The sequence below is a fragment of the Microcaecilia unicolor genome, chromosome 7 (genome assembly GCF_901765095.1).
Source record: "Microcaecilia unicolor chromosome 7, aMicUni1.1, whole genome shotgun sequence".
Classification (NCBI taxonomy): Eukaryota; Metazoa; Chordata; class Amphibia; order Gymnophiona; family Siphonopidae; genus Microcaecilia; species Microcaecilia unicolor.
This window is the reverse complement of record NC_044037.1, coordinates 49,283,511-49,311,494: the sequence shown is the minus strand read 5'-3', so window position 1 is coordinate 49,311,494 and position 27,984 is coordinate 49,283,511. Positions and strand designations below refer to the sequence as shown.

General features: G+C 43.8%; 1 protein-coding gene across 1 annotated transcript in view; it reads right to left on the bottom strand.

Moving 5' to 3' along the window:
• The window catches only part of LOC115474985 (sodium- and chloride-dependent neutral and basic amino acid transporter B(0+)-like), a 127,914-nt gene that overhangs the window by 81,787 nt on the left and 18,143 nt on the right, over nucleotides 1-27,984 (bottom strand). The window contains exons 4-6 of the mRNA XM_030210726.1: nucleotides 26,928-27,060; nucleotides 18,909-19,041; nucleotides 2,945-3,085 (exon numbers count right to left, since the gene is read on the bottom strand). Of these exons, the coding sequence (XP_030066586.1) occupies nucleotides 2,945-3,085; nucleotides 18,909-19,041; nucleotides 26,928-27,060 (407 nt within the window). The remainder of the gene's footprint in view (nucleotides 1-2,944; nucleotides 3,086-18,908; nucleotides 19,042-26,927; nucleotides 27,061-27,984) is intronic.

Genomic DNA, 27,984 nt, shown 5'->3' with positions numbered 1-27,984 from the left:
GCCATACTGGGTCAGACCAATGGTCCATCTAGCCCGGTATCCTGTTTCCAACAGTGGACAATCCAGATCACAAGTACCTGGCAGAAACCCAAATAGTAGCAACATTCCATGCTATCAATCCCAGGTCAAACAGCAGCTTCCCCATGTCTGTCTCCATAGTAAACTATGGACGTTTCCTCCAGGAACTTGTCTGAACCTTTTTTAAACCCAGATATGCTACCTGCTGTTACTACATCTTCTGGCAAAGAATTCCAGAGCTTAACTATTTGTTGAATGAAAAATTATTTCCTACTATTTGTTAGCTTAAGTGTCCCTTAGTCTCTGTACTTTTTGAAAGAGCAAAAATTTGATTCACTTCTACTCGTTCTACACCACTCGAGATTTTGTAGACCTCAATCTTATCTCCCCTTAGCCATCTCTTTTCCAAGCAGAAAAGCCCTAACCTCTTTAGCCTCTCCTCATATGAGAAGAGTTCCATCCCCTTTATCATTTTGGTCGCTCTTCTTTGAACATTTTCTAATTCCATTATATCTTTTTTTAAATACAGCAACCAGAACTGAACGCAGTACTGAAGGTGAGGTCCCTAGAAAGGAAGGGAGAAGATAGAAATCAACTTGAGCTACTACTGAAAAAGGTTTGAGCTAAATCCCAAGAAATATGAAATATATAAAATCCTGAGTGGAGTGGAATAGGTATACATGAATCAATTGTCTACTCTTTCAAAAAGTACAAAGACTAGGGGACATATCCTGAAGTTACTAAGTAGGAGATTTAAAACAAATAGGAAACATATTTTTTTTCACTTGGTCAAGAATTGCTGGAGGATGTGGTAAAAGTAGTTTGAGTTAAAAAAAAAACGTTTGGACAAATTCCTGGAGGAAAAAGTCCATAAACCACTATAAGGTAGACTTGGGAAATGCCACTACTCAGTTTTGGGGTAAGCAGAATGGAATTTTGTTATATTTTGGGATCACGCCAGGTACATGCGATCTGGATTGGCCCTATCGGAAACAAGATAACTGGGCTTAATGGATCTTTGGTCTGACACAGAATGGCTTAAGTACTTATGTACTTAAATTCTGGTATATTAGTGGAAACCAGGAATGTGATGTAATTTAAGTATGCTTGGAACAGATATAGAAAACAATAGTTAAATTAAAATTGAGATTTTGGGGAATAGGACTGGAACTGAACACAACTAATTTATGTGGTTGGTATGTGGCCACACTATTGGAAAATCCTAATCATACAATATATTTAACCAATTCAGATTTTTCTGGCAAATGAATTGCTAATAAAAAATTATATTAATAATATGGAGGGGCATTTTTGATATGATGTCTAAGGGCCCTGTTTACTAAGCAGCGTTATAGGTGCATTAACATTTTTAACCTGCGTTACCCATGTACGTGCCTACAATAGCCTTGTAAGCACCTACATGCTAAGTGTAGGCGCACTAAAAACACTAACGCACCTTAGTAAACAGGGCTCTAAATCTGATTTTGGATGTTTTCTGAAAAACATCCAAAAATGTAGTCGTGAATGTGGCCATTTTCAAACCAGAAAAATGTTCCACTTTTTGTTTTGAAAATGGCCGTTTGCTAGACATTGTGCTCAGTGTGTTTACCTTTTAGGACCATTTTTGAAAAAAAAAAAAAAAGACCAATGAGAAAACGCACAAAAACAAGCCATTGGAATGTATGGGGGGGGGGGTAACATTCTTAGTAGACTGGCCACACAGACATCCCAGCAGAGCAGTGGGGCAACCTAGGGGGTACTGCAGCAGATTTCACATAAAGGTCCCAGGTGCACATCTCACCATTACCCCCTTATAGTGTATGGAGAGCCCTCTAAAACCCACCAAAAACTTACTGTAGCCATCTTTACTCCACTACAATAGCTCATATGCTTGCAGGTGTCACCTAAATGTAAATACACAGGGCCGGTCTTAGGCCGAGGCGATCGAGGCGGCGCGCTTAATGGGGCCCCGTGCAGCGCGCCTCAACTCTGCCTCCTTCGCTCCATCCTGCTCCCTGCACCGGTGCTCACAGTCCGCTGCCAACCACCCGCAACCCAGACTGTTCTGCTGCACGTGAGCTAGGATGGGGCCCCACCAAATTGGTCTGCACAGGGCCAAGCACTTGCTAAGACCGGCCCTGTAAATACAGTAGGGTTTTGGTGAGTTTTGGAGGACTCGCACATTCCACCACAAGTGTACCAGTTAGAGAGGGATATGGGCCTGGGTTCCCTTCTCTATGTCTAAAATCAGGGTGTCAAAAATCATAACTTGGATGTTTTGGAGAGAAAAACATCCTTCTGCCACCTTATGATATTTTTTGGACATTTTTCTTTGTTTTGAAAATGAGCTCCTTAGACTCTAGGAAATCAAGTTTCAAGTTTATTAGGAACTTTCTACCCCACCCATCAAACAAGTGTCTGAGCTGCTTATAATCTATAATTGGAGAAATAAGGGTATGCAACAGCTGCAGGTAGGTACAATACGGAACACGGTGGATACAAAAGAAACCAGGGAAGAATTACAATATTTGATAGGAAAGAGAGAGTAAGAGAGGGCAGCACATTAGGAAAAGTAGAGCAAGGGTGGTCCAGTAACTCATCTGGCTAAAGCCCAAATGCTTCTAAAAAGAGATAGGTCTTTAAACCTGTCTTGAACTGGGCTAGCGAGGGTGATGTCTTTAAGGGCCTGGGTACGGAATTCCGCAAGTGGGGGACAGTATCTCCATAAGCAATGTCAGAGCCTTATGTACAGATGATTAAAATACTACTTTCATTGTCATTGACTCCTGAAGCTATAATCTCGAACTTGTTAACAATTATTTTGATTTTACAATGCAGTTTTTTACCATTTAAACTATTTACAATTTCTAGTGCAGATAAGAAAAAATATTTATTTAATTTGTTTTCATCATCTGAAGATACTTACCTCTGCATCTTTCAATTTTGAAATATCTGACTGACTTCCAATATAAAAGTTAATGCCGTTCATAGCCCCATCTAGGGTAAAACCTTTTATAAGAAGAATGGTCAGCACAATATATGGGAAGGTAGCTGTAAAATATACCACCTGTCAAAAGTGCAGAAGACATTTAACTTAGTTGAACAAAGTTATTTCTAAGGGAAAAAAGCCCTTGGCATTTATTTTCTTTCCAATATTCTTCTTACAATAATAGCTGTAAATATACATTATGATGCAGTAAGTATATCAAATGCTACTGCCACAAACATAGTCAAAATAAATAAATATGAGGCAATATTCAAATGTCACAATCAGCATTTCTTTTAAACACCTGCTGTCCACTCTGTAAAAGTGGCAGTGCTCAATATATGTATTAATCAGTGACCAGAGCTAGATATATGAATAGTGTCGATATTCAGGCTCATTTTCGAAAGAGATGGACGTCCAAAAAGTGACATAAATTGGCATTTGGACATCCATCTCACAGAGACTTCCAAATCGTTATAATCGAAACCTGATTTTGAACGTCTTTCTCTGAAGCGCGTCGGAAAGATGTCCAAATCTAAAGGGGGCATATCGGAGGCGTGTTTAAAGCAGGACGTGGGCATTCCTAAGACTTGGACGTCTTTGAGCCATAATGGAACAAAGCAAAGACGCCCAGGACTAAAACTTGAACATTTTTAGCTAGACCTGTTTTTATTACGAATAGGGCACAAAAAGGTGCCCAAAATGACCAGATGACCACTGGAAGGAATCGGGGATGACCTCCCCTTACTCCCCTAGTGGTCACTAACCCCCTCCCAATCCCCAAAACTGTGATGAAGAACATTACTTGCCAGCCTCTATGCCAGCTTCAGATGTCATACTCAGGTCCATGATAGCGCATGCAGGTCCCCGGAGTAGTTTAGTAGTAGGTGCAGTGCACTTCAGACAGGTGGACCCAGGCCCATACCCCCCTACCTGTTACACTTGTGGAGGAAACAGCGAGCTCTCCAAGACCCACCAGAAACCCACTGTACTCACATATAGGTGCCTCCCTTCACCTGTAAGGGCTATGGTAGTGGTGTACAGTTGGGAGTAGTTGGTTTTGGGGGGCTCAGCACACAACATAAGGGAGGTGTGTACCTGGGAGCATTTTATGAAGTCCACTGCAGGGCCCCTAGGGTGCCTCCGATTGCTGTCTTGGCATGTCAGGGGGACCAGTCTACTAAAAATGCTGGCTCCTCCCATGTCCAAATGGCTTGAATTTGGACATTTTAGACGTGGACGTTTTTGTTTCCGAAAATCAAAGATGTCCAAATCGCAAAACGTCCAAATCCAAGAACGTCCATGGTATTTTTGAACACAAAAGATGGACGTCCATCTTTTTCGAAAATGACCTTCTCCCCGCCTCAGAATTTGGATCTCTTTGTAAAACATCCAAATTCATGCTTAGACGTTTTCTTTCGAAAATGCCCCTCATTGCCAACTATCTGAAGAGTTAGGTGGAACTGCCCTTGATCTGCCTCAACTCTATCCAGATAGTGGTGGTGGTGTAATCTGTAAGAATTTTCAGTGAGACTCTCTGTACAGTGCTGTGGAAAATTCACAGATAGGGCCAGCTAGGGCCCTTATCCTGATAGCAGCTGCCACTAAGCAGGTGTTTCTGAATATCATGAGGCAAATACTGAATAATACATTTACTTAAAAGGGAAACACTATAATCCCAGAGAAGACATATTTATCTCTACTGCATAAAGAGGCTCATTTTATTTATTTATTTAATTAATTAATTTATTTATTTATTTATTTATTTATTTATTTATTTATTTATTTATGGCATTTCTATCCTACATTAGCCCAAGTGGAACTTAGGTTCAATGTGGCTTACAATATAAACATAAAAGAAAAAAATAAATTAGAGGTACATTTAAAGAATACATCATAAAAAATATTATATGGGAAGTGACAGGGGCAAATTCAGTGGGACATCAGAAAGTAGTGAAATATAAGGAACTAAATAATATTCAGCACGGAGTTCAAAAGCACATAGACTCACAAAGTTACATAGGTTTGAAATTGAGCACCATATTTTTTTACATGTATGTTAAGGATGCACATTTATTAATATGCATTCAAGCAGTGGCATACCTAGGGTAGTTGACACCCGGGGCTGGTCATTTTTAACACCCCCCTCCAAAATCCAGTACTAGGCATACTGAGAATACAAAACACTCAGGACCTATAGAGCAATTCTAGCATACCATAAGCAGTAATTTCTACAAGTCACACAAGGAAAAAGAAAGCATCTTAAACACTACAGTGAGCACTAGAACATCAATTCACCTATTGTAAAACAAAACCAGACAGAATAGTACAGATCGTTGATCCTGCAAAGTCAATGCCAACTGAAAGCCATGTCTTTTTAACAAACACCGATACACCCTAATCCACTATAGAATAAGTAATCATAAACTTTCTATTTAGACAAAAATTAAACTGAACCCCCAAGATGCCAGACTCTGCATACAATGCAACGCCACAGAAACAGAAAATGTTCCCTAGTACTGTGCAAAATATAAAGACAGCAGATGTAAATTTGAAAAAAACTAATACCAATCACCACTTTACAAATTAACAAATAGAAATAAAACAAATATAGAAAAGAAAATACCATTTTATTGGACTAATACATTTAGCTGTCAGAGGCCAAAACCTTCTTCCTCAGGTCAATACAGTATAGTGCTGTTCCAGTATCCTATCCTGACCTGAGGAAGGGTGTTTTGTTCTCTGAAAGTTAGTCAAAATGTATTAAAATTAGTCCAATAAAAAGATTACCTTATTTACATGTTCTATTTAAAAGCATTTATTAACACATTTACAATACTATATCCTAAAGCAAAAAAATAAAAATATATATTTTATTTACAGTTTGTTGTCTCTGGTTTCTGCTTTCCTCATCTTCTTTTCACCGTCTTCCTTCCATCCAGCATCTGTCTTCGCTCTCTCTCTCTCTGCCATCCCTTCCATCCACTGTCTGCCCTTTCTCTCTACTCCTTCAATCCACCATTTGCCCTCCCTCTCCTATCCACCCAGGGTCTGCCCTCACTGCCCCTTTTCGTCCCCCAGTTCCAGCCCCATTATCCCACCGGCCCCTAGTTCCAGCCCCAGCCCACATCTCCCACCTGCCCCTCCTTTTCAGCCCCCAGTTTCAGCCCCACTTTCCCACCAGTCCCAAGCTTCAGCCCCAGCCACTTCTCCCTGTCCTCTTTTCAGCCCCCAGTCCCCACAGTTTCAGCCCCTGCCCCTTTTCAGCCCCCAGTTCCAGTACTAGCCCCCATATCCCACCTACCCCCCTTTTCAGCCCCCAGTTCCAGTCCCCTTCATCCACATGCCTTGCATTAGGGCTCCCTTTTTCAGCCCCAGACCCATTCTCCCTCCTGCCCCACGCATGGCCTCATTCTCCCTCCTGCCCCCTTCTCAGACCCCAGTTCCAGCTCCAGGCCCCTTCTCCCATCTGAGCCCCCCTCCCAGACTCAGTCCCCTTCTCCTATCTGAGCGACCCCCAGTCCCAGTCCCCTTCTCCCTTCTGAGCCCCCCAAACCTAGTCCCCTCCCATCTGAGCCCCCTGCACCCAGTTCCAGTTACCTTGTCCCATTTGAGCCCCCCCAGACCCAGTCCCCATCCCCTTCTCCTATCTGAGCCCCCGACCCAGTCCCCACCTGCCTACCAGCTCCGTCGACAGACAGATGACCCTTTTCTCCTGCCACCCAGCTTTTAAAAAAATCTGTGAAGCGCCTCGCGTCTGCTCTGCTGTAAAGAAAGCAAATCACCTCGTCGCATCAGCCCTTCCCTCACTGTGCCTCACCCTCTGATGTAACTTCCTATTTTCACGAGGGCGGGACATAATGCGGGAAGGGCCGACGCGATTTGTTTCCTTTACAGCAGAGCAGACCAGATTGGAGGCGCTTCACAGGTTTTTTTTTTTAAGGCTGGGTGCCGGGTGGCAGAGGAAGGTCATCTGTCCGTCGACGGAGCTGGTAGGCAGGTGGGGACTGCGGCGCCAGCGGAGCACCCCTCCACCTGCTGACACCCAGGGCAGACTGCCCCCACCGACCCGCCCTTAGTATGCCACTGCATTCAGGGGGTCTTTTACTATGTTGTGGTAGCGTTTTTAGAGCACGCTAAAAGCTAGAGATGCCTATAGGACTATATGGGCATCTCTAACATTCAGCATGTGCTAATCATTAGCACGCGCTAAAAACATTACCACAGTCTAGTAAAAGACCCCCTCAGTTTGCTATTGCACCTTCAAATATTTAAAGCTTGTTAAATTGATTTAGGGTCCCTTTTACAAAACGGTAAGATGCCCATTATATTCCTATGGGTGTCTTAGCATTTAGCACATGCTAATCATTAGCGGATGCTAAATCCGCTAGTGCTCCTCAGTAAAAGGGGCCCTTAATGTGAATTTATATATGAACTAACACACATTAAGAAAATTAAGAGGTAATTCTATAAGGAGCCACTTAGATTTAGGTAGCAATCAACATCTGCTGCCTGATATTCAGTGCTATTTAACTGGCCAGGAATGGCTCCTAGCTGGTTAAATAGCACTTAACCAGTTATCCACAAATATTCAGTGGGAGATAGCCGGTTATCTCCTGCTGAATATTCCTGGTCAGGAGGAAAAAGACCTCAGCAGTCAACAGCCAGCTGTATATACGGTCACTTAGAAATTTCTTGTGTCCTTTCTAATCAGCTACCAGAAGGCGGGAAATCCTTAGGCCTGTTCCCTAGTTTCCCCAAAACACTACTGACCTTACCAGTCACCCTTCAGTGGGCAGAGGATACGGTGGAAGCTTTGGCCCTAATTGATTCAGGGGCTGCTGGAAACTTTGTTGACACCAACCTGCTGTAGCAACATGGCATTCCCACCCAGGCTATAGATACGGCCCTATGATTGAACTCTATTCAGGGGGAGATTGTCCTTGGGACCATTTGCAGAATTTCTGTCCAGTTCCGGCTGCAGGTTGGGGTTTCACGCCATGAGACCATCAAGGTTTTTTGTTCTTCCCCAATTCATTCATCCCATAGTTCTGGGCCTTCCCTGGTTCCATCAGCACTCCCCCTGGATTGACTGGGGTACTAACGACATTGCGAAATGGGGACCGAGGTGTTTTCAGAGATGCCTTGGCATGTTCCATCCCATCCCATTGTTGCTGTTACCACTATTCTGTCATCACCCTCCCGGAGCTCTTTCCTACCACCAGAATATGCTGACTCTCAGGGCATTGTCAATAAGGAGGCCAAGGTCCTACCCTCCCCACTGTCTTATTGATTTAATTCCAGGAAAAACACCCACCAGAGGGTGGGTTTATACCCTCTCCTGAGACGAGTCTAAAGCCGTGAGTGCTTACATCCAGGAGAATCTAAAAAAAGGATTCATAAGACCCTCCACTTCTCCAGCTGGGGCAGGGTTTTTCTTTGTCTCCAAGAAGGATGGGACGTTTTGCTCTTGGAGAGATTACTGAGGGTTAAATGATATTACCATCAAGAGCCAGTATCTCCTTCTGCTTATTCCTGAGCTGTTTGACCGTCTGCAAGGAGCTGTGATATTCACCAAGTTAGATCTATGCAGGGTATACCATTTAATCCAAATTCATAGTGGAGACGAATGAAAGACTGCATTCAACACACATGACAGGCACTATGAGTACAGTGTCATGCCTTTCGGCCTATGTAATGCGCCCGCTCTTCTTCAGAGCTTCGTCAACCATATCTTCTGAGATTTACTATATTCATCTGTCATCATCAATCTGGAAGATATACTTATATTTTCAGCCTCTCTCCACAGGAACATCCAGCTCACATGCGAACTGTCCTCCAGCAACTCCGAAATAACCAGTTATATGCCAAACTGGAGAAGTGTTTATTCCATCAGTCCTCCATTCCCTTTTTAGGTTATATTAGTTCAGCAGCAGGTCTGCAGATGGACCCAGATAAACTTCGGGGTATCCAAGACTGGCATCAGCCTCGGGATCTATGACCTTTACAACGCTTTCTGGGATTTGCAAGCAGTGGTGTCGCGAGGGCAGCTGACACCCGGGGCGGGTCGCCGCTGCGCACCCACCCCCCCCCCCCCCCCCGGGTGCAGCGCGATGCACCCTCCCCCCTCCGTAGCGCAACACCCCCCGCCCCCGCGAACATAGAGAACATACCTGGAAGGCGATAGAGGGGTGGGTGGGCAGGTCAACCCGCCGAGAGCACGCTGCTGGGAGGGTGTCGGCGCCTCGCTGGTTCCTTGCTCTCTCTGCCCCGGAACAGGAAGTAACCTGTTCTGGGGCAGAGAGAGCAAGGAACCAGCGAGGCGCCGACACCCCCCAGCGGCGTGCACCCGGGGCGGACCGCCCCACCGCCTCCCCCTTCCTACGCCACTGTTTGCAAGTTATTACAGACAATTTATAGACCGATATTCTCTCATCACTGCTCCCCTGACAGCTCTAACTAAAAAGAGAGTTGATGTTAAAAACTGGTCCCCAGAAGCCTCTCAGGCCTTCAACCTCCTGAAGCAGGCTTTCCTGTCAGCACCTGTTTTCCAGAGGCCAAATGTAACATGCCCATTCACCCTGGAAGTTGATGCATTCGCCCTGGGAGCTGGAGCCGACCTGTCGTAGGCCTCCATAGCAGGGAAACTCCATCCCTGCTTCTTCTTTTCAAAGAAATTCACCCGGAACTACCCCAGTGCCACTCCAACTGAGATGGTCAGTCTTTAGATGGGGACATTCATCACGTCTAGCCAGGCATCCAGGATTCTGCAAGACCTTGCACCTTGTGTTGCGACACTATTGGCAGCCACTTATGACCCAGGACATATGGCAATTTGTCAGCACTTGCACTACATGTGCCCAAAACAAGGGTTCTCACACCAGACCTTGGGGGCTCCTACAACCCTTACCCACTCCCCAAGCCCCATGGCAGGAACTTTCGAAGGATTTTATCACAGACCTATGATCTGGGTGGCTGTTGATTGCCTTTCCAAGAAGGCCCATTTTGTACCCATGCCCTTTCTTCCTTCCATTGCAACCTTGGCTCAAGCCTTTGTCCAATGTATATTCTGTCTCCACGGACTCCCGGTGCGGATCCTAAGTGACCGAGGTCCTCAATTTACTTCACGGTTCTGGAGACATCTATGTTCAGCTGTAGGCATCACCACTCACTTTTCCTCAGCCTACAACCCCCAGACGAATGGTCAAGTAGAATGGGTAAATCAAACCCTCAACAGTTTCCTTTGGATGCATGTTAATTGGGCATCTCTGCTTCCCTGGAAAGAATTTGCCTACAACAATAATATCCATGAATCCTCCCGAATGTCTCCTTTCTACATTGTATAGAGTCAACATCCCGACTACAGTTACCGATCCCTGGTACCCTGGAACCTTCAGTAGTTCATTGGACCCTCAAGGATATTCAGAACGTCTGGAATAAAGTCCAGATCCACCTCCAACAGGCTTCAGTCCGATACAAATACTTTGCCGATTGAAGGAGACAAACAGCACCTGTTTTTCAACCAGGAGAAAAGGTCTGACTTAACACCGAATACCTTTGACTATGCCTGCCCTCCTATAAATTTGCCCTAAGATTCATTGAATCCTTTCATATAATGTCCCACGTGGGGGCTGTTACTTACTGACTGCACTTACCCGTCAAGCTGAAGATACATAATGCTTTCCATGTTTCTTTCCTGAAGCCTTTTGTTAAATGGCATCCTGAGCCGGTACTATCCTTCCTCCAAGACACCACCCCAGATCCGGAATACGAGGTGGCAGAAGTCCTGGATTCTAAATGACATGCAGTTCATCTCTACCATCTTCTGTTTTGGAAGATAACTCCTGGGAGCCGGCAACTAACATTCATGCCCCAGACTTAATCCGCATTTCCATTCTCACTATCCCTTAAAGCCTAGGCCACATCGTGGAAGGGGTACTGTCATGGCGCAGGGTTGCATTCAGGAAGTGCAGGGAGCATTAGCACCATCGAACCGCAGTACCTACTCTGCTGCTTTGCTCCGTTGACCTTCGGGTGGCCAGGCACCATCTTCCCACAATTCCCTTCTGCTGCTGGTGGATCGCGGCTTGCTCCTCCCCATCGGACATCGCTTCTGCACCTTTGTGCCCTTCCGGGTTTCTGCCTCCCTGTTATGTCGGTCTGACATCAGGCGCTCTTCTCCTCTTAGGGGAGGGCCTCTTCTCAGCTATGACCCGTTTTGGAGAGGTTCGGTGTTGTTTCTTCCTTTGTTTGTCTGCTGTCTGCCTTGATCCATAGCCTGGACATGACGCCACCACCTGTCTGCTGCCTGCCTTGACTTATAGTCTAGATCTGACACTGCCACCTGTCTACTCTCTGCCTTGACCCATAGCCTGGACCTGATGCCACCACCTGTCTGCTGCCTGCCTTGACCCATAGCCTGGATGTGACACTACCGTCTATCTGCTGCCTGCCTTGACCCATAGCCTGGACCTGACGCCACCACCTATCTGCTGTCTACCTTGATCCATAGCCTGGACCTGACGCCACCACTTATCTGCTGTCTACCTTGATACATAGCCTGGACCTGATGCCTCCACCTGTCTACTGTCTGTCCTGTCTTTGGTCTCTGCCTCCAGCTCACTATCTTCTGTAGCCCCCTCGTATGACCAGATCCTCTCTATTCCTGTTGGCCGCCAGAACCTAGGGGCTCAACCACTGGGGAACAGTGGTCACTGCAGTTTAAGCACTGGGCTTGTTGACTGCTGGTCTTCCGGATCAGCACAAGGGCTCACTTGCTGAGACAAAGGTTATTTTTCTTTAGCAAAGGGTGCCCTTCTTCCCTTTTTAATGCTGTTGGTAGTTGCTCATTAGAAAGAGAGGAGTTCATGATTTTTGTGGCGCCTTCTATGAGGCCAAATATTGCTTGCTACACTATCTTTGATGGGCAGGGGTCCAAGGAGCAGGTAGTTGGTTGAAGGTCTCTTAGGATTTTGTCAAGGCTGTCCTCTGTTATTGGGTTAAAAGTTTCCCATATGCCTGTGTCAGGAGAGGGCGAGTTTGTGCACTCCTGGTTAGTTGATTGGAGACAGGGTGGAACTACCTGTAAATCCTGGCAGAGCTATTTACTATACTAAACAGCTGCTTGAATTGGCAGCCTGTGCAATACACTGAGAGAAATATTGTTTGTTGGTTGCTGTTAAGACTTGGCGATACTGTTTCGTGCATTTCCTACAGTTTAGCTTGTCTTCATCCAGGCGAGATTTACGCCATCTCCTTTCCAGTTTCCATCCTTCGCGTTTAAGGATCTGAAGTTCTGGAGAATACCAAGATGAGCATTTGTGAGTGAGGCATAAGAGTTTATTTAGTGGTGCTGTTTTTTCTAAGGTGTTTGTTAGGTGTACATTCCAAGTGTCAACCTGTTCTGACATTGTAGTTGCCTTTTCAACCATATGTGGATAGTCCAAGGCGTCTAGGAAATCCTCAGCGGTCAGCTTTTTTTTTTTTGTCTCTGATCTTCTTCCAAATTCTGGGAGGTACCATTTGTTTCCGGTGGTCACTTAGGGAAAACTTAATTAGAAAATGGACTGACCATGATAGGAGTGTTATTTCAATACGAGGAAAGGCTAAAGAGGTTAGGGCTCTTTAGCTTGGAAAAGAGACGACTGAGGGGAGATAAGATTGAGGTCTACAAAATCCTGAATGATGTAGAAAGAGTAGAGGTGAATCAATTTTTTTCTCTTTCACAAAGACTAGGGAACACTTAATGAAGTTACATGGAAATACTTTTAAAACAAATAGGAGAAAATATTTTTCACTCAGTGAGTAATTAAGCTCTGAAACTCGTTGCTGGATGATATGGTAACAGCAGTTAGTATATCTGGGTTTAAAAACAGTTTGGACAAGATCCTGGAGGAAAAGCCCATAGTCTGTTATCGAGACAGACATGGGGAAGCCACTGTAATATGCTCAAATGTAGAAATGCCTTCAACAACATGGGCAGTAGCATTTTGAGCAACCTGTAAAGATCTCAGGTAATCAAGTAATCAAGTCTTATAAGGGCTCAACCCCCCCCCCCCCCCCTTCAGGCCTACCTTTGCTTTCCCTGTTGGTCTAATTGGTCCCAAGAGCAGGAGCTATGGTTCTAACCTCAAAATGACCACCATGGTCTCTAAGGGCAGTCTCTCAGTACTTGTCACTTTAAGACCAGAGCTGCGACAGAGACCCCCTAGACCACCAGGGCTAGGTGGGTGGGTGGGGCCTAGTTTGGGGCGTCTTCTCTTCTGGGGGAGAAAGCTACTTTGCTTCCTAGTGGTACTTATTGTTTCTACTGCTAGTAGGTTAGCAGGTGCCTCATTGTTTGTTTGATAAGGGAATGAAATGCAGTTTCCTAGAAGGAGCAGTGGCCTAGTGGTTAGAGTGGTGGACTTTGGTCCTGGGGAACTGGGTTCAATTCCCACTACAGGCACAGGCAGCTCCTTGTGACTCTGGGCAAGTCACTTAACCTTCCATTGCCCCAAGTACAAATAAGTACCTGTACATAATATGTAAGCTGCATTGAACCTGCTATGAGTGGGAAAGCACAGGGTACAAATGTAAAATAAAATAAAAAAAATAGTGGTTCTCAACCTTTTTTCAGTCAGGACACACTTGATGGACAGTGCTTGCATACATGACACACTTTATACCTGACCCTCATGGTCATTTAGGCTGATACAATATAGCAATTCTTATGAATTAAATGTAAACACAACCTCCACCCCCCCCCCCCAATCCAACAACAGATGTACAGGGTGAGGCAAAAAAAAAAAAAACACCCCATAGAGGGTTTTGCTATTTTCTCAACAATCGCTTGGAATTTCATCGTGAAAGTTTACAGCATTATTTATTGTTACTATCCACCTTATAATTGAAAGAGAAAAACGCCTAGATTTCGACCCAAATTGGGAGATAGACGTTTATCTCACAAAAACGAATAAATCGGTATAATGGAAAGCCGATTTTGGACGTTTTCAACTGCATTCCATCGCGGAAGCGCACAAAGTTGACGGGGGCGTGTCGGAGGCGTGGCGAAGGTGGAACTGGGGCGTGGTTATCGGCCGAGGAGAGATGGGTGCCTTTCGCCGATAATGGAAAAAAAGTATGCGTTTGTAGCTAGAATTTAGGGCACTTTTCCTGGACCCTGTTTTTTCACGAATAAGGCCCCAAAAAGTGCCCTAAATGACCAGATTACCACCAGAGGGAATCGGGGATGACCTCCCCTCACTCCCCCAGTGGTCACTAACCCCCTCCCACCACAAAACATGATGTTTCACAACTTTTTATTTTCACCCTCAAATGTCATGCCCACCTCCCTGGCAGCAGTATGCAGGCCCCTGGAGCAGTTGTTAGGGGGTGCAGTGGACTTCAGGCAGGTGGACCCAGGCCCATCCCCCCCTACCTGTTACAATTGTGCTGCTTAATGCTTAGTCGTCCAACCCCCCCAAACCCACTGTACCCACATGTAGGTGCCCCCCTTCACCCCTTAGGGCTATAGTAATGGTGTAGACTTGTGGGCAGTGGGTTTTGAGGGGGATTTGGGGGGCTCAACACACAAGGGAAGGGTGCTATGCACCTGGGAGCTCTTTTACCTTTTTTTTTTGTTTTTGTAAAAGTGCCCCCTAGGGTGCCCGGTTGGTGTCCTGGCATGTGAGGGGGACCAGTGCACTACGAATCCTGGCCCCTCCCACGAACAAATGCCTTGGATTTATTCATTTTTGAGCTGGGCGCTTTCATTTTCCATTATCACTGAAAAACAAAAACGCCCAGCTCACAAATTGTCAAATAAAACATGGACGTCTATTTTTTTCGAAAATACGGTTCGGTCCGCCCCTTCACGGACCCGTTCTCGGAGAAAAACGCCCATGGAGATAGACGTTTTCGTTCAATTATGCCCCTCTATATATGTTTATGTGCTGAGTGGAATGAGATTATCTTTAAACACAGTGAAGTTACAGACTTTTCAGTGTGATCACCCAGCAATTGTCACATATTCAAAAATGTTTGCAGTGTAAAACTACCATTATTTGAAAAAAAACAACAACAACGAAGTACCAGCTTACTCTTAATGGCATCACAGTGACATAGACTTTTGTCTGGAGAACAATGTTGGATGCTCCACCAAAACTAAACTTGCAAGCAATCATAAAACTCAAGGAAACGCTGCAGATGATGTGGAACAGCCTACCACAGGGACCAATCTACAAGGCCGTTAACAACTTCCTAAAGCATCTGAAGGCCTGTGTTAAAGCTGGGGGTGGACACTGAGCATTCACAATGAGTGCAAAATTTTAATACACTGTCAATTGTATCATTTGAATGACAATATTTTACTGTGTGTGATTTAGCTCAAACATTAACATGCAAAAATCGCTAGGTAGTAACGCTAAAAGGTCAGTAACATCAACATAGCTTAAGATAATTAAATGTTATTTACTATTAATATATAAATATGATGACTAAATAAGTACATAAAATTTCTTGTTGAAATTCAAAGTGGTTGCTGAGAAAATGGCAAAAAAACTCTTTTTTTTTTTGTCTCACCTTTTAAATGATCCCTAGCACATTTTCTCCATACAAGTTATCATACAGAAAAAAATATTATATATATTATATATTATGTATTTATTTAGATCATTTATACCCCGCCTATTACCATATAATGCAGCCCCTAAGTGGCTTACAATGAACTAATGAAACATTTACAATGACAGTGGGAGGAAGAAGGGAATATATATATTTGTTACATTTGTACCCCACATTTTCCCACCTATTTGCAGGCTCAATGTGGCTTACATAGTACCGTAATGGCGTTCGCCAATTCGGTTGATAACAAATACAGGTTATATTGTGGTCTAATGAGGTAGGTGTGTATCAGGTACCATGATTTTTTTTTACACCATTTCAATAGCTTTTGGGCTTGTAGGTGGTATATAAATACTTCAACTACTAGGCTCACTGTGAAATAATACAAAACCTAAACAAATTCTAACTCAGCATACATGTAGCAAACCTACCATACAAGTAGCATTAATTCCTATGATTCAAACAACATAAACCCTACCTATAAATAGGCGACACTACAACAGTCCACAAAAACACCTACTACTAGTAAAACTGAACAAGTGGGACTGTTACAGAGTTCTCCACAGTAATTGAATGCAAACAAAATACCACACCTCCATCACATGCAAAATCACAGATAAACCCCCACCAAATACAGAACAAGGGATCACAAATCTGAAATTTATTTTATTTATTTTACTGCACTTATATCCCACAATTTCCCACCGCTGGCAGGCTCAATGTGGCTTACAACATTTAGATAAAAAAACAGGCGAATACAATAAATGGAAAGCAAGAAGTAGGGTGGAGAGTTAAGGGTAAAGAAATGGGACCATCCATTACAGCAGTGTCCTCTGGTCAGTGAGGCAGGGCAGGATCTTTAGGGTACACTTGCCCAAATAAGTAGGTCTTAAGTGAGGCATGTATCACAACTAGGAGAAATTAAAAACAGAAACGCATTTCCAACAAAACACAAACATCCAAGATGCACCTTCCCAAAGCTAACATATTCCACCTAATAAGTTCAAAATAAAACACTTTTTTTCTAACTTTGTCTGGGCATTTTATTTTTCCAAGCACGTTGGTCCCAGTTTCTCTTTTCTGCTTTCTTGAATGAATTCTGCTCTCTTTATAGTGAGTACTGTCATTTATCCATTCTCCACTTTCTTCCTATCTTCTTCTAGTCCCTCAATATATCCATCTCAACATATTTCCTCTTTCACTCATTTCTGCCTGCATACTCAAATTTCACCCTCTCACTCTTCAGTCCTCCACCTATATTTCACTTACCTATCAACTTTTCCATCTCCTCCTGTCATCCTCTAACTCTCCTGTCTCATTTCTTCCCTGGCCTTTAATTCTGTCCTCTTTCACTCACTTCCTATTACTACATTTCTATCCTCTTCTCACTCATCTCCCTTGAGAACCCCTATGATTCCACTATGCCAAACATCCCCCCTCTCTTTTCCTTCCTATACTCTTTTAACCCATTTCCCCTCTCTTTCTCCACTCACACTTGTAGCCCATCTCCCTGTCCTGCCCACCCATCTCTCTCCTCCACCCCTATGATAGAGCTTCTATCTCTCTCCTCCACCCCTATGGTCTAGCATATCTCCTCTCTCTCTCTCTCTCTCTCTCTCTCTCTCTCTCTCTCTCTCTCTCTCTTTCCTCTACCCCTATGGTCCAGTGTTTCCTTGTCCCCTATCCTTCCCTTCCACCCTTATGGTCTGGCACATCCTATCTCCTCTCTCCCCCTTATGATCCAGCAATTCCCTGTCCTCTCTCCCCCTCCACCCATATAGTCTAGCAATACTCTGTCCCCTCTCCCTTCCCCTCCACTTCTATGGTCCAGCAACTCTCTATCCCCTCTCTCCACCTTTCCCTCTTATGATACAGCCTTTCCTTGTCCCCTCCCCCTTCCCCTCCATCCCCATGGTCAAACACTCCTTGCCCCCTTTCTCCCTCTTCCCCCTTATAATTCAGCAATTCTCTGTCCCTTTCCCTTTCACTATGGTGCAGCAATTCCATGTCACCCTCTCCCTCCATCCCTCCCCCCTCCCCCAGCTTCAGTGTTTAACAGGGCAGAAGCTCGGACTGGAAAGCAATCTGGCAGCAGGAGATGCAGCTACACAAATCCCAATGTCTTACTCCTTGCCAGGTTGTGTAGGCAGCAAACCAAGCACTGGAAGTAAAATCCTTCTAAGTGTGGTTTACCACCTACACAATCCGGGCAGGAGCACAGCAACAGTGTTTGTATAGCCTCATCTCCCCCTCTCTTTCCCCTGAAATCCATCATCTCTCTTTCATACTCACTCTCTCCATCTCCCCCTCCCCTTCTTCCCCATGGTCTGACATTTCTCTCAGCTCCCACAATCTGGTAATGCCCCCTCTCCCCATCCCACACTCATACAGTCTGGCATGTCAGACCATAGGAGGTGAGGGTGGGGGACATGTTCCTCCTCTCTCCCCGTTTCCCTCAGTCAAGGTCTGGTATATTTCCTGCCCCTCAAACATCAGCACCTGTTCTTCTCCCCCATCCCCTCCCCATTGGTCCAGTATCTCTCTATCCCTCCTCCCAAGGTCTGACATGTCCCTCCTCTCTCCCCTGTTCCCTCAACCAAGGTCTGGCATCTCTCCTGTTGCCCTCCCTTACACATGTCCAACACCTCTCCTTCAACCTTCCTCCATCTCCTCACTGTGAATCCAGTACCTCCCTCCCACCCACCCCTACCCCTGCTCCACAAGTCTAGCACTTCTTCATCTTCCCTCAGCAACCCTCTAGGCCACAAAAACCTGAGATTTTCACCAGTGCTGGCAGCGGCAGTGGTAACAGGCTGTCTAGGCTGACTCAGATCCTTCCCTCTGCAGCATCTTGCCCTTCTGACCTAACTTCCTGTTTATGTGTAGATGGAATGCTGCAGAAGAAAGGATCCGGATTGGCCCAGACAGCTGCTACTGCTGGCACCAGTGGAGAACTCAGGTTTTTGAGGACTGGGGGACGGGGCTCTGACAGAGGACGGGAAAGAAGTGCTAGACTCATGGGTGGGGGAGGAGCAACAAGTATTGGACTCATGGATATGTGGTGAGAAAGGAGAGGAAACAGAGAAAAAAATAACAAAACAAAAAAAAAGCCGCTGTGTGCACCTCTGGTGCTCACAACACACAGCGGTTGAGAACCGCTGTGCTAGCCAATTGGAGAGTGTGTATTTGATGATTGCTACATTTCAAATATTTATAAATGTGAAGAAACATTTCCTATCATACTTTTTAAATTAAATGTTAAATGAAACTGGATTACCCCCCCCCCCCCCCCCCAAGGTACCTTTCCAGAAGATTTTATTCCTTTAACCAATGATGATGCGACCAATATCCACGCCAGCAGGAGACAAAGGGCTAAATACCATACAATATTACCAGTATCACTAATACCAGTGGATCGACGGAGGGTTACTTTACTGAAAAAAAAAACATACACACACATTGTGGAATATATAGTACCTCTTTTTAATCTGGACTAGTTATTTGAATAAACAGTAGTAGTAGCATGTATTTCTTTACAAAAATATTGCAAACAAATTCCTACTCCTCCATTAATGCACATTTTGCTTCCAAATCGTTTTTTAATCAGTTTTAAACAGGTACAGCTCTCCGAGTCAAGAACATTATATAACATTAAGACTAAATAGAAGGGAAAGAGGAAGGGAAATGGGACTTGATATACCGCCTTTCTGAGGTTTTTGCAACTACATTCAAAGCGGTTTACATATATTCAGGTACTTATTTTGTACCAGGGGCAATGGAGGGTTAGGTGACTTGCCCAGAGTCACAAGGAGCTGCAGTGGGAATCGAACTCAGTTCCCCAGAAGAGAAAATGAGATCATACCTAAAAGGAAAGAAGGCACAAATCAAATTCAAAAGAAGAGCTACATACATGTTGTCCAAAGTAGACAGGGATTCCAGTTCTCATCAAATTTTATCATTTTTCAGTTCAGATGTTTAATTTTTCTATCTTGTGAATCATCCAAACCTTATTGAGCCATTCTGCCCTAGCTATAACAGATCTAGCATCTAACAATAGGCCATTTATCATATGTCCATAAATACAAAGGGAAGTCTGAATATTAACACACAGTAACATAACGCACAAATTAAATGATACAGGGATTCCTGTAATCTGTTGTAAAAAGGACTGCACATTGCTGCACATTTAACGGCCTGTTTACTGAGATGAATTAGCTATTGAAAAGAGGAATTACAGTGCACTATCACTGCAGAAAGGTACTAAGAGTTAATGCACAGTTTTAATGGTTATTTTCTACATTAAACAGTTAGGAGGTAATTCCATAAAGAACTGCCTAGTTTTAAGTGGAAAGAACACGTGTAAATGCCAGTAATGCAGTAATTTACAGACATATGTAAACAATTACATGTGTAACTGAGCAGTTTCTGGAAAAGCAGTATTCTATGAGGATGCACCTAGATACAAAGGGGTGTATTTTGTGTGCGAGCATTCACATGGGTGGCATTCAGGCAGGGTGCATAATTACATAAATAGATTATAAAAACTTATAATCTAAGTGTGGTCTTTATGATTGGTGTAAGCATCTGTGCTTTAAATATAGGCACATTTTCAGCTTCTTATGCTAGTATTCTATAAAGAAAAGTAACATATGAAGTGTATTTTCACATCAGACTTACAAAGTTCCGTAATAATCTATGGAACTTTGTAAGTCTAAGTGCTTTGAAAATGAGTCAATGCCAGCATGCAAACTGCCCAACAATGTATCCAGATCTGTATCTGGCACTCTGTGTAGGTTCTTCATGATTAGTGCTTACTTTTCTTTAAAGAATAGGTTTCAAATAGGCATTTTTCTAGCACCTATATCTAGGCATAGAATTATCCTCCTGGTGCAGAATGTGCTATTGTAGAGTATGGACTGAGTGGAAACTGCACCTTAATGTTAAGAGAGGTCATTAATATGCTAGCACGGCACACAATGCAGACTAGTTATATTACATGTACAGTTAACTGTATTAAATGTTATTTGCCATGTAGGTGGAGGGTAATTTTATAATTAGGTGTCTAGTTTAAGAGGACACTTTTAGGTGCTATTTTATAAAGACACATGGAGGCCTATTTTCAAAGCACTTAGACTTAGAAAGTTATGTGGAGAGGCATTTTCAATATTACCTTGAACAAAGTTTTGTGCTTTGTACATTTAAAAAAAAAAAGGTCCAAGTGAAAAAACAGAGAAAATCAAGCCATTGGGATGTAGGAGGGCCATCAATTTTAGTACCCTGGTCCCCCAGACATCCTAGGAGAGCAATGGGGCACCCTAGGGGGCACTGCAGTGTACTTCAAATAAATGCTCCCAGGTACACATCTCACCATTGCTCCCTTTTCTTGTCTGCTGAGCCCCCCACCAATAAAACCCACTACCACCAACTGTATACCACTATAATATTTCTTATAGGTGAAGTGGGCACCTATATGTGGGTCTTGAAGGGCTCACAGTTGCCACCACAAATTTAGTAGGTAGGAGGAGGTATGGGCCTAGGTCCAACTGTCTACAGTGCACTGCACCCACAACTACACTAGTCGAGGGACCAGCATGCTGCTGGAGTGGAGTGAGGAGTGGCCTAGTGGTTAGTGCAGTGGACTTTGATCCTGGGGAACTGAGTTCAATTCCCACTGCAGCTCCATGTGACTCTGGACAAGTCACTTAATCCTCCATTGCCCCTGCTACAAAATAAATACCTGAATTTAATCATATTTTTAGGGGTGGGAGGGAGTCAGTGACCACTGGAGGAGTAAGGAAAGGTCATTCCTGATTCCCTCTAGTGATCACCTGGTCATTTAGGACACATTTTTGTGCCTTATTCATTCTAAAAACAGGTTTAGCTCAAAACGTCTTAGTTTTAGTCCTGGACATTCCACTATGGCTGAAAAACATCCAGATTTTAGGAACTCCCAAATCCCACCCTTAACATGCCCCCTTGAGATTTGGATGCACTGCAGTCAAATAACATAGAAAAACATCTAAAAATAGGCTTGAAAAATACTGATTTGGATGTTCTGTGAGAAAAACTTCCAAATACTGCTTTATGCCACTTTTTAGATGTTTTTCTCTTTCGAAAATGAACCTCATAGTAACCTATGGAACTTTGTAAGTCTAAGTGCTTTGAAAATGAGCCCATGGGCACCTATGTATCTTTATATAAAATACTAGCTTTAACACAGAAATCATGCTTCCCTTGCAGATCTAAATTAAATAAGCACTGTGTAAATTAGCATCTATATAAATAATTCCCACCTCCAACGTTCTGAAGCTCACTCAGCACCTGAAGCTCACTCAGCACCACTCACCCTCACTCATACACTCGCCCTCAACCATGCCCCATCTCTATAGGCTCTCACCACCACTCACCCTCACTCATACACCCGCCCTTAGCCACGCCCTATCTCTCTATAAAACGCACCTCCAACGTTCTAATGAAGCCTCCTCCAAGTTATAACTTTGTAGTTGTGTAGATCGCGATTTCCCCATGAGTGTATGCCCTGCCCTCGCGTCACAACGTAATGACGTCGAGGGCGGAGCAATGGTACTCAACGAATAGCATTGCTCACCCGCCCCGCCCTCATGTCAAAATGTCATGAAGTCGAGGGCGGGTAATGAAAACAGAAAATAGAAAAGGAGTTACTTGCCTGCGTAATGCCGCCACAAGCCCCCCTACAAACATGTAAAGTGCAAGGTACGAACCACATGTCACCGTTTTCTTCTCTCTCAAAGGATCTCGGCCGCATGCTGTGACATTTACTTTCCGCTTTCTACCACTTAAATTGTGTCACTGGTTGGAGAGCAAGGATGCGAAAGAACTGTTTGCGAAATGGTAGGGAAGCTGTGTGGGGAAAGGGATTTTGTCTTGGTCTCTTTCTTCTTCCTGGCTTTCAGTCCGTCTCCCGCACTACGAGCGTGAGGACAGGGCAAGAGGTGGTCATACTTTTCTAAGCTGCAAGACGTCTATTACAATATATTTTTGATGCTGACGGGAGGTCTTACTAGATCTCTCTGAAGCTGCTTCAGGGGTTCCCCCCACACACACACACACACATCTGGCGATGGTGCTGCAGGAACAGGCACTAACTGGGAGGGAGGGAGGGAGGGAGGAACATGGAACTGGGAGGGAGGGAGGGAGGAAGGGTGGGTGAGGACCCTGGAACTGGGAGGGTGGGAGGGGGTGGGAAAACCTGTAACTGGGAGGGAGGGGGGAGGAAAAACACTGGAACTGGGACACAAAACCTTGTAACTGGGAGGGAGGGGGGAGGGAAAACACTGGAACTGGGATGCAAAACCCTGTAACTGGGAGGGAGGGAGGACCATGGAACTGAGAGGGAGGGAGGGAAAACCCTAGAACTGGGAGGGAGGGAGGGAGGGAGGGGGTGAGAAAACCCTAGACCTGGGAGGGAGGGAGGAGGTGGAGAAAACCCTAGAACTGGGAGGGGGTGGAAAAACCATGGAACTGGGAGGGGAGGGGAGGGAGGGGGTGGGAAAACCCTGGAACTGGGAGGGGAGGGAGGCCCTGACACAAACTCTCATTCTCACACACACACTCTCGCACCCAGTCGCACTCTCTCTGTCACACACAATCACACATTCACTCTCTCTCTATCACACACTCACTCTCACACACACTCTGTAAAACACACACACCCCGAGGAAAAGCTTGCTAGCGCCCGTTTCATTGGTTTCAGAAACGGGCCTTTTATCCTAGTATTTTATAATTCATACGTATACTTGTGAATTCCACTCAGTTCAAATTCTGCCCCTGTGCATACCTACCAGGAAAGCATGTGCCATGATTTCAAAGCGAACACAGTTATGCTGGTTGGCAATTTATAAGAGGCAATTTAATGACTTTATAAAATTGCCTGCATACAAAAGCAATAAACTTTGCCTTATATTGAAATGTATGGTGCCTACAAATAACTGATATCAAAATCTTAAAACAATAAAGCCTCAAATCTCCGGGGCTATCACTGGAGTCCAGTACTATCACCAGCTTCTATATTGCACTTGAGAGGAAACCCAAAGAGTGAGAAAAAAACCCTCAAAAACAGCCAAGGGAAAACTCACCGTCATTGCTCATTCAAATATCAACAAGTTCAATAATCAGCACCATACATCAAAAAAAATATCAAAAGTTCCCAAAATCATTTCAAAGAGGGTTTTCCAAAAACACATCCCAAATAAATTTCACAGAAAAAGTCAACATGGAGCAGTTTATATAAATCACTTAGCTTGAAATCCAGTTCCAACGTATCCTCTTTCATAATGCTCTATACGATTAGACTAATCCAGTTGTATAATGTCCAAACACAACAGAATGGGGTCTTCACTGCAAATCTCAATCCTTGACAAGAACCTCAGGAGAGGGAACTTACTCAACTCACTGTTGAGTTTAATAATCAAAATCTAAGGGTGGGGAGGCTGCATGCTAGGGGCTTCAAAGTTAATTGAGGGGTGTCGGGGGAGTGGGGTTGAAAGATTGCCTCGGGCATCCTCCACCACCTGGTCTGCCCTTTTCTTTTCATGTTCATTGCTGTGTTGTGCACCATTGTTAGGGGGACACTGCTGCTGTTCTTTGATTATTAAACTCAACGATCATGATTATCAATTTAACCTGCATTTTTATACGATGTTTGTGTATGTGATGATGGTTCCTTGAGTTTGTGTGGTTGTCAGGACTTGCTTTGCTTAGACTGTAACTGGTCTTTGCTGCCCCCAAAAAGCTTGTGCCCTAGATTACTGCCTAGTCATACCTAATGATTGAGCCAGCCCTGTGTTCAACAGGCCTTTTGCAAAATCAGCTGGAAATTGTTAATATCCTGATGTAGGTGTCTCTTTTCTGACTTCAAAGCTCTGTGCCAATCTCTCTTTAATCTGTTATGTAACTGGTCATTTAAGAAGTGTTAGGAAGCATTTAGATGTGCAAAAAGCTAGTTTATGCATAAGGGATAGAATCAAAACAAAGTCTTTCCCTGCATAGGTATGATAAACTTTGTAAATGCATTCCAGGACACTTTTATTCCAATCTCCCTGCAGCTCTGTCCCTGACAGGGCTCCACAGTCTCAGTGTGCACTATTCTTTTGTCTTCAAGGTTAACCAAATCAAAACCTAGCTCTAACCTGGCTTCCAGGAATAGGGTTTCACAAGGTTCTAAGTAAAACGTGGCCTACCTGTATTAAACTTCTGCTGCTTGCACACCTGTGGTAAAGGCATATGTTGGGTAAAGGCATATGTTGGAAGGCTGCTCTTGTCTTCCCTGGGTCTCCATGGTCTGTCTGTGCTCAGAGGAGTAAAAATTCAGCCGGCAGTGGGGAGCATTTTGCTGACTGCTGCTGGCATTATTCCTAAATATTCAATGCCAGGCCATGTCCAGGCTTTGGCATTGAATATCTGGTTTATGTGTCACTGGCTTAAACATGGCCGCAGCCGCTTAAAACAATATTCAGAACTTAAATGGTCATAGGTTACTGCAGAAAGATAGGATTGTGTTTTATGTAGTTTCCCTGGCCAGTTAAGTGCTGAAATCGGTACTTAACTGTCCAAGTGCCGACTCCTCTGCAGAATACCCCCAAAACAGCCAGCTTTCATTTAGATGTTAACTGCTAATTTTCAGTGGTGATAACTGTAGAGCAGAAAGAATCTTTATTTAGTACCACATTGTAACAATGACCCAGTGGTAAATAAAGACTCTTTCTGCTCTACATTTCGGCTGGAAGGTTCTTTTCCCTGAAATGGCTGGACAGATTCAGCTTCAGTAGCTGCACAACAAGGCCAGTGCTGGGAAGACTTCTACGGTCTGTGCCCTGATCGTGGCCAGACAGATTTGGATGACTGGAATGAAACTTTGATGATAGCTTCAGTAGTTGGAGAACTAGGCCAGTGCTGAGCAGACCTCTACCGTCTGTGCCCTGAAAATGACAAGCACAAATCAAGATCATGCATGTATATATAGTATCATATCATACCATTTACTGTGAGTTTTTTGGGCAGACTGGATGGACCTTATGGGTCTTTATGTACTGTCATTTACTATGTTACTACCGGTATATATAATGTCCAGGCTGGGGTGTATTCAATTCAGATAATATTTTTGGTTCACCCCTACTTCTTTCTTTTGCATGTGTTTTGCCTGTGGTTTTCTTTTTTCCAGTTTGTTTATTTATTACTTCGATCAGGGCACAGATTGTAGAAGTCTGCCCAACACTGGCCTTGTTCTCCAACTACTGAAGCTGAATCTGTCCAGCCATGATCAGGGCACAGACTGTAATAGTCTGTCCAGTACTGGCTTTGCTTCTCAATTACTGGTTTTGCCATCTGATCATTGCTAAGCTTGTTTTGTTCTGTGCCTTCCACACAGGATTCCTTTGTATTTATCCCATGTATTTTTGAATTCCGTTACTGTTTTCATCTCCACCACCTCCCGCAGGAGGGCATTCCAGGCATCTCTTTGTAAAAAAGTACTTCCTGACACAAACCCCATACCATTTTTGTCATTTTTCTCTGAACTGCTTCAAAAAGATAAAACCTCCAAACTGAACACAATATGCCAAGTGGGGCCTCACCAATGACTTATACAGGGGCATCGACACCTCCTTTTTTTTGCTGGTTACACCCCTCTCTAGTCACATGATTCTGATTTCTACATTCTATCTGATTATGTTTTAATGTAGTTTTTAAATATGTTAAATATGTTCTAATTCTCATGTATTGTGAGCTGCTTTGTATCACTACATGTCAGAAAAGGCAGGAAATTAATGTATTATATTAAATTATAATTAAATTTATCATGTCACAAAGACCAGGACATTTTATCATGTCACAAAGAGTAGGTCGTTATCTAAGTTACTTTACTTAAAGCATTACTACAGCAATATCCACATCTAAAGTCAAAGCAGTCTGCTGTGCAGTTCCTAAATGTTTCATTAGACATAGTTAACAAAATCATTGTTTCCTACATGGATCACTTCCCAAATGCAAACATAAGGTAGAAATCCTTCTGTTTTTTAGGCTTTACCAGTCGTCAGTAGTGACTGCACTCTCATTATCCATTACGCATGAGTTTGCACAGATCTCATGATGGGAGCTTAGCTTTGAAAACTAGAAACAAATGTAAAGGTATTCCCTTTGACTTGTTTGTTGACCTTTATTTTTCCACCCCCCCCCCCCCCCCCTCTATGTACCATTATTTTTATACACATGAATAGATATACTGTAAGCCAAGCTTCAAAAGTTACTATACATGTGACTGACATATGAGGTCAAATATACTTACTCCCAGTATTGCATGCTTGGGGCTTGAAGTGACTGATAGATAATACTGTTGGGATTACAAGTTAGATTCTTTTCTTCCACCCATGTCAAGTTCATTATAGTGACAATACCTCCTGAAGTTACATTGCATAAAGCTGTATAAAAGGGACATAATATGAATATTAATTTGTGAGCAAATGCATTTCATTAATATTTTTAACATTGCAACAGTCTTACTGAAAAATACAAAACATATTTCTAACCATCAGATTTGTTGTGCATGATATTATTACGGTCTGGATACGCCATTCATGAAGGAAAGCACTAAATCTCAGTGGTGCCTGAGTGAGTGTTTATGTGAGGTGTGTATGAGGAGTTATATGTGAGGTATGTGTATGTGTGGGAAGTCTTGTGTAGGGGATGTGTGAAGTAAGCCTGTGTATGTACTGTTGAAGATATAGAGGTATATGAGTTCTTGGGAGGATTAAATAGAGAATTCTGGAAATGGCACTTAAAGTTAGGTGCTAATTAGGTGCCCAACTTCCAGCACAGAAACATGTTCTAAGGGATGCAAGTTGACGAAACAGCACTGAAACGGCAGATACACGCACAAATATACTTATGCACCCAGTTACAGGATAGTGCCTAAGTGTTTTGACACATAACTGCAAAGGGGTGTGGCCATGGGAGGGGCATGGGTGGGTAAGGGGCATTCTGAAAAATCACATACAGTGTTATAGAATACTATGGATGTATGCCAACTTGTGTGCCAGGACTTACACCAGGTTTCAGCTGCTCTAAGTCCTTGTGCTCAATATTGGGCGCAGAATTCAGCACCCAACACTATTCTATAAAGAGCGCTCATCCCAGAGTGCCCTTTATAGAATAGCGCTGGGCACTGATATTTTCTGGTGCCCAAATTTGGGTGCCATTTACTGAATCCAGCCCTAAATAGTGTGAGGTTATATTTGTGTTGGGGTGGTGGTGTTGTGTAGACATTTGAGGGGTATGTTTCTAGAGTATATGTGGAGAGTATGGGGCAATGGTGTAGCTTGGATTGAATGAGCCCCTTTAATACC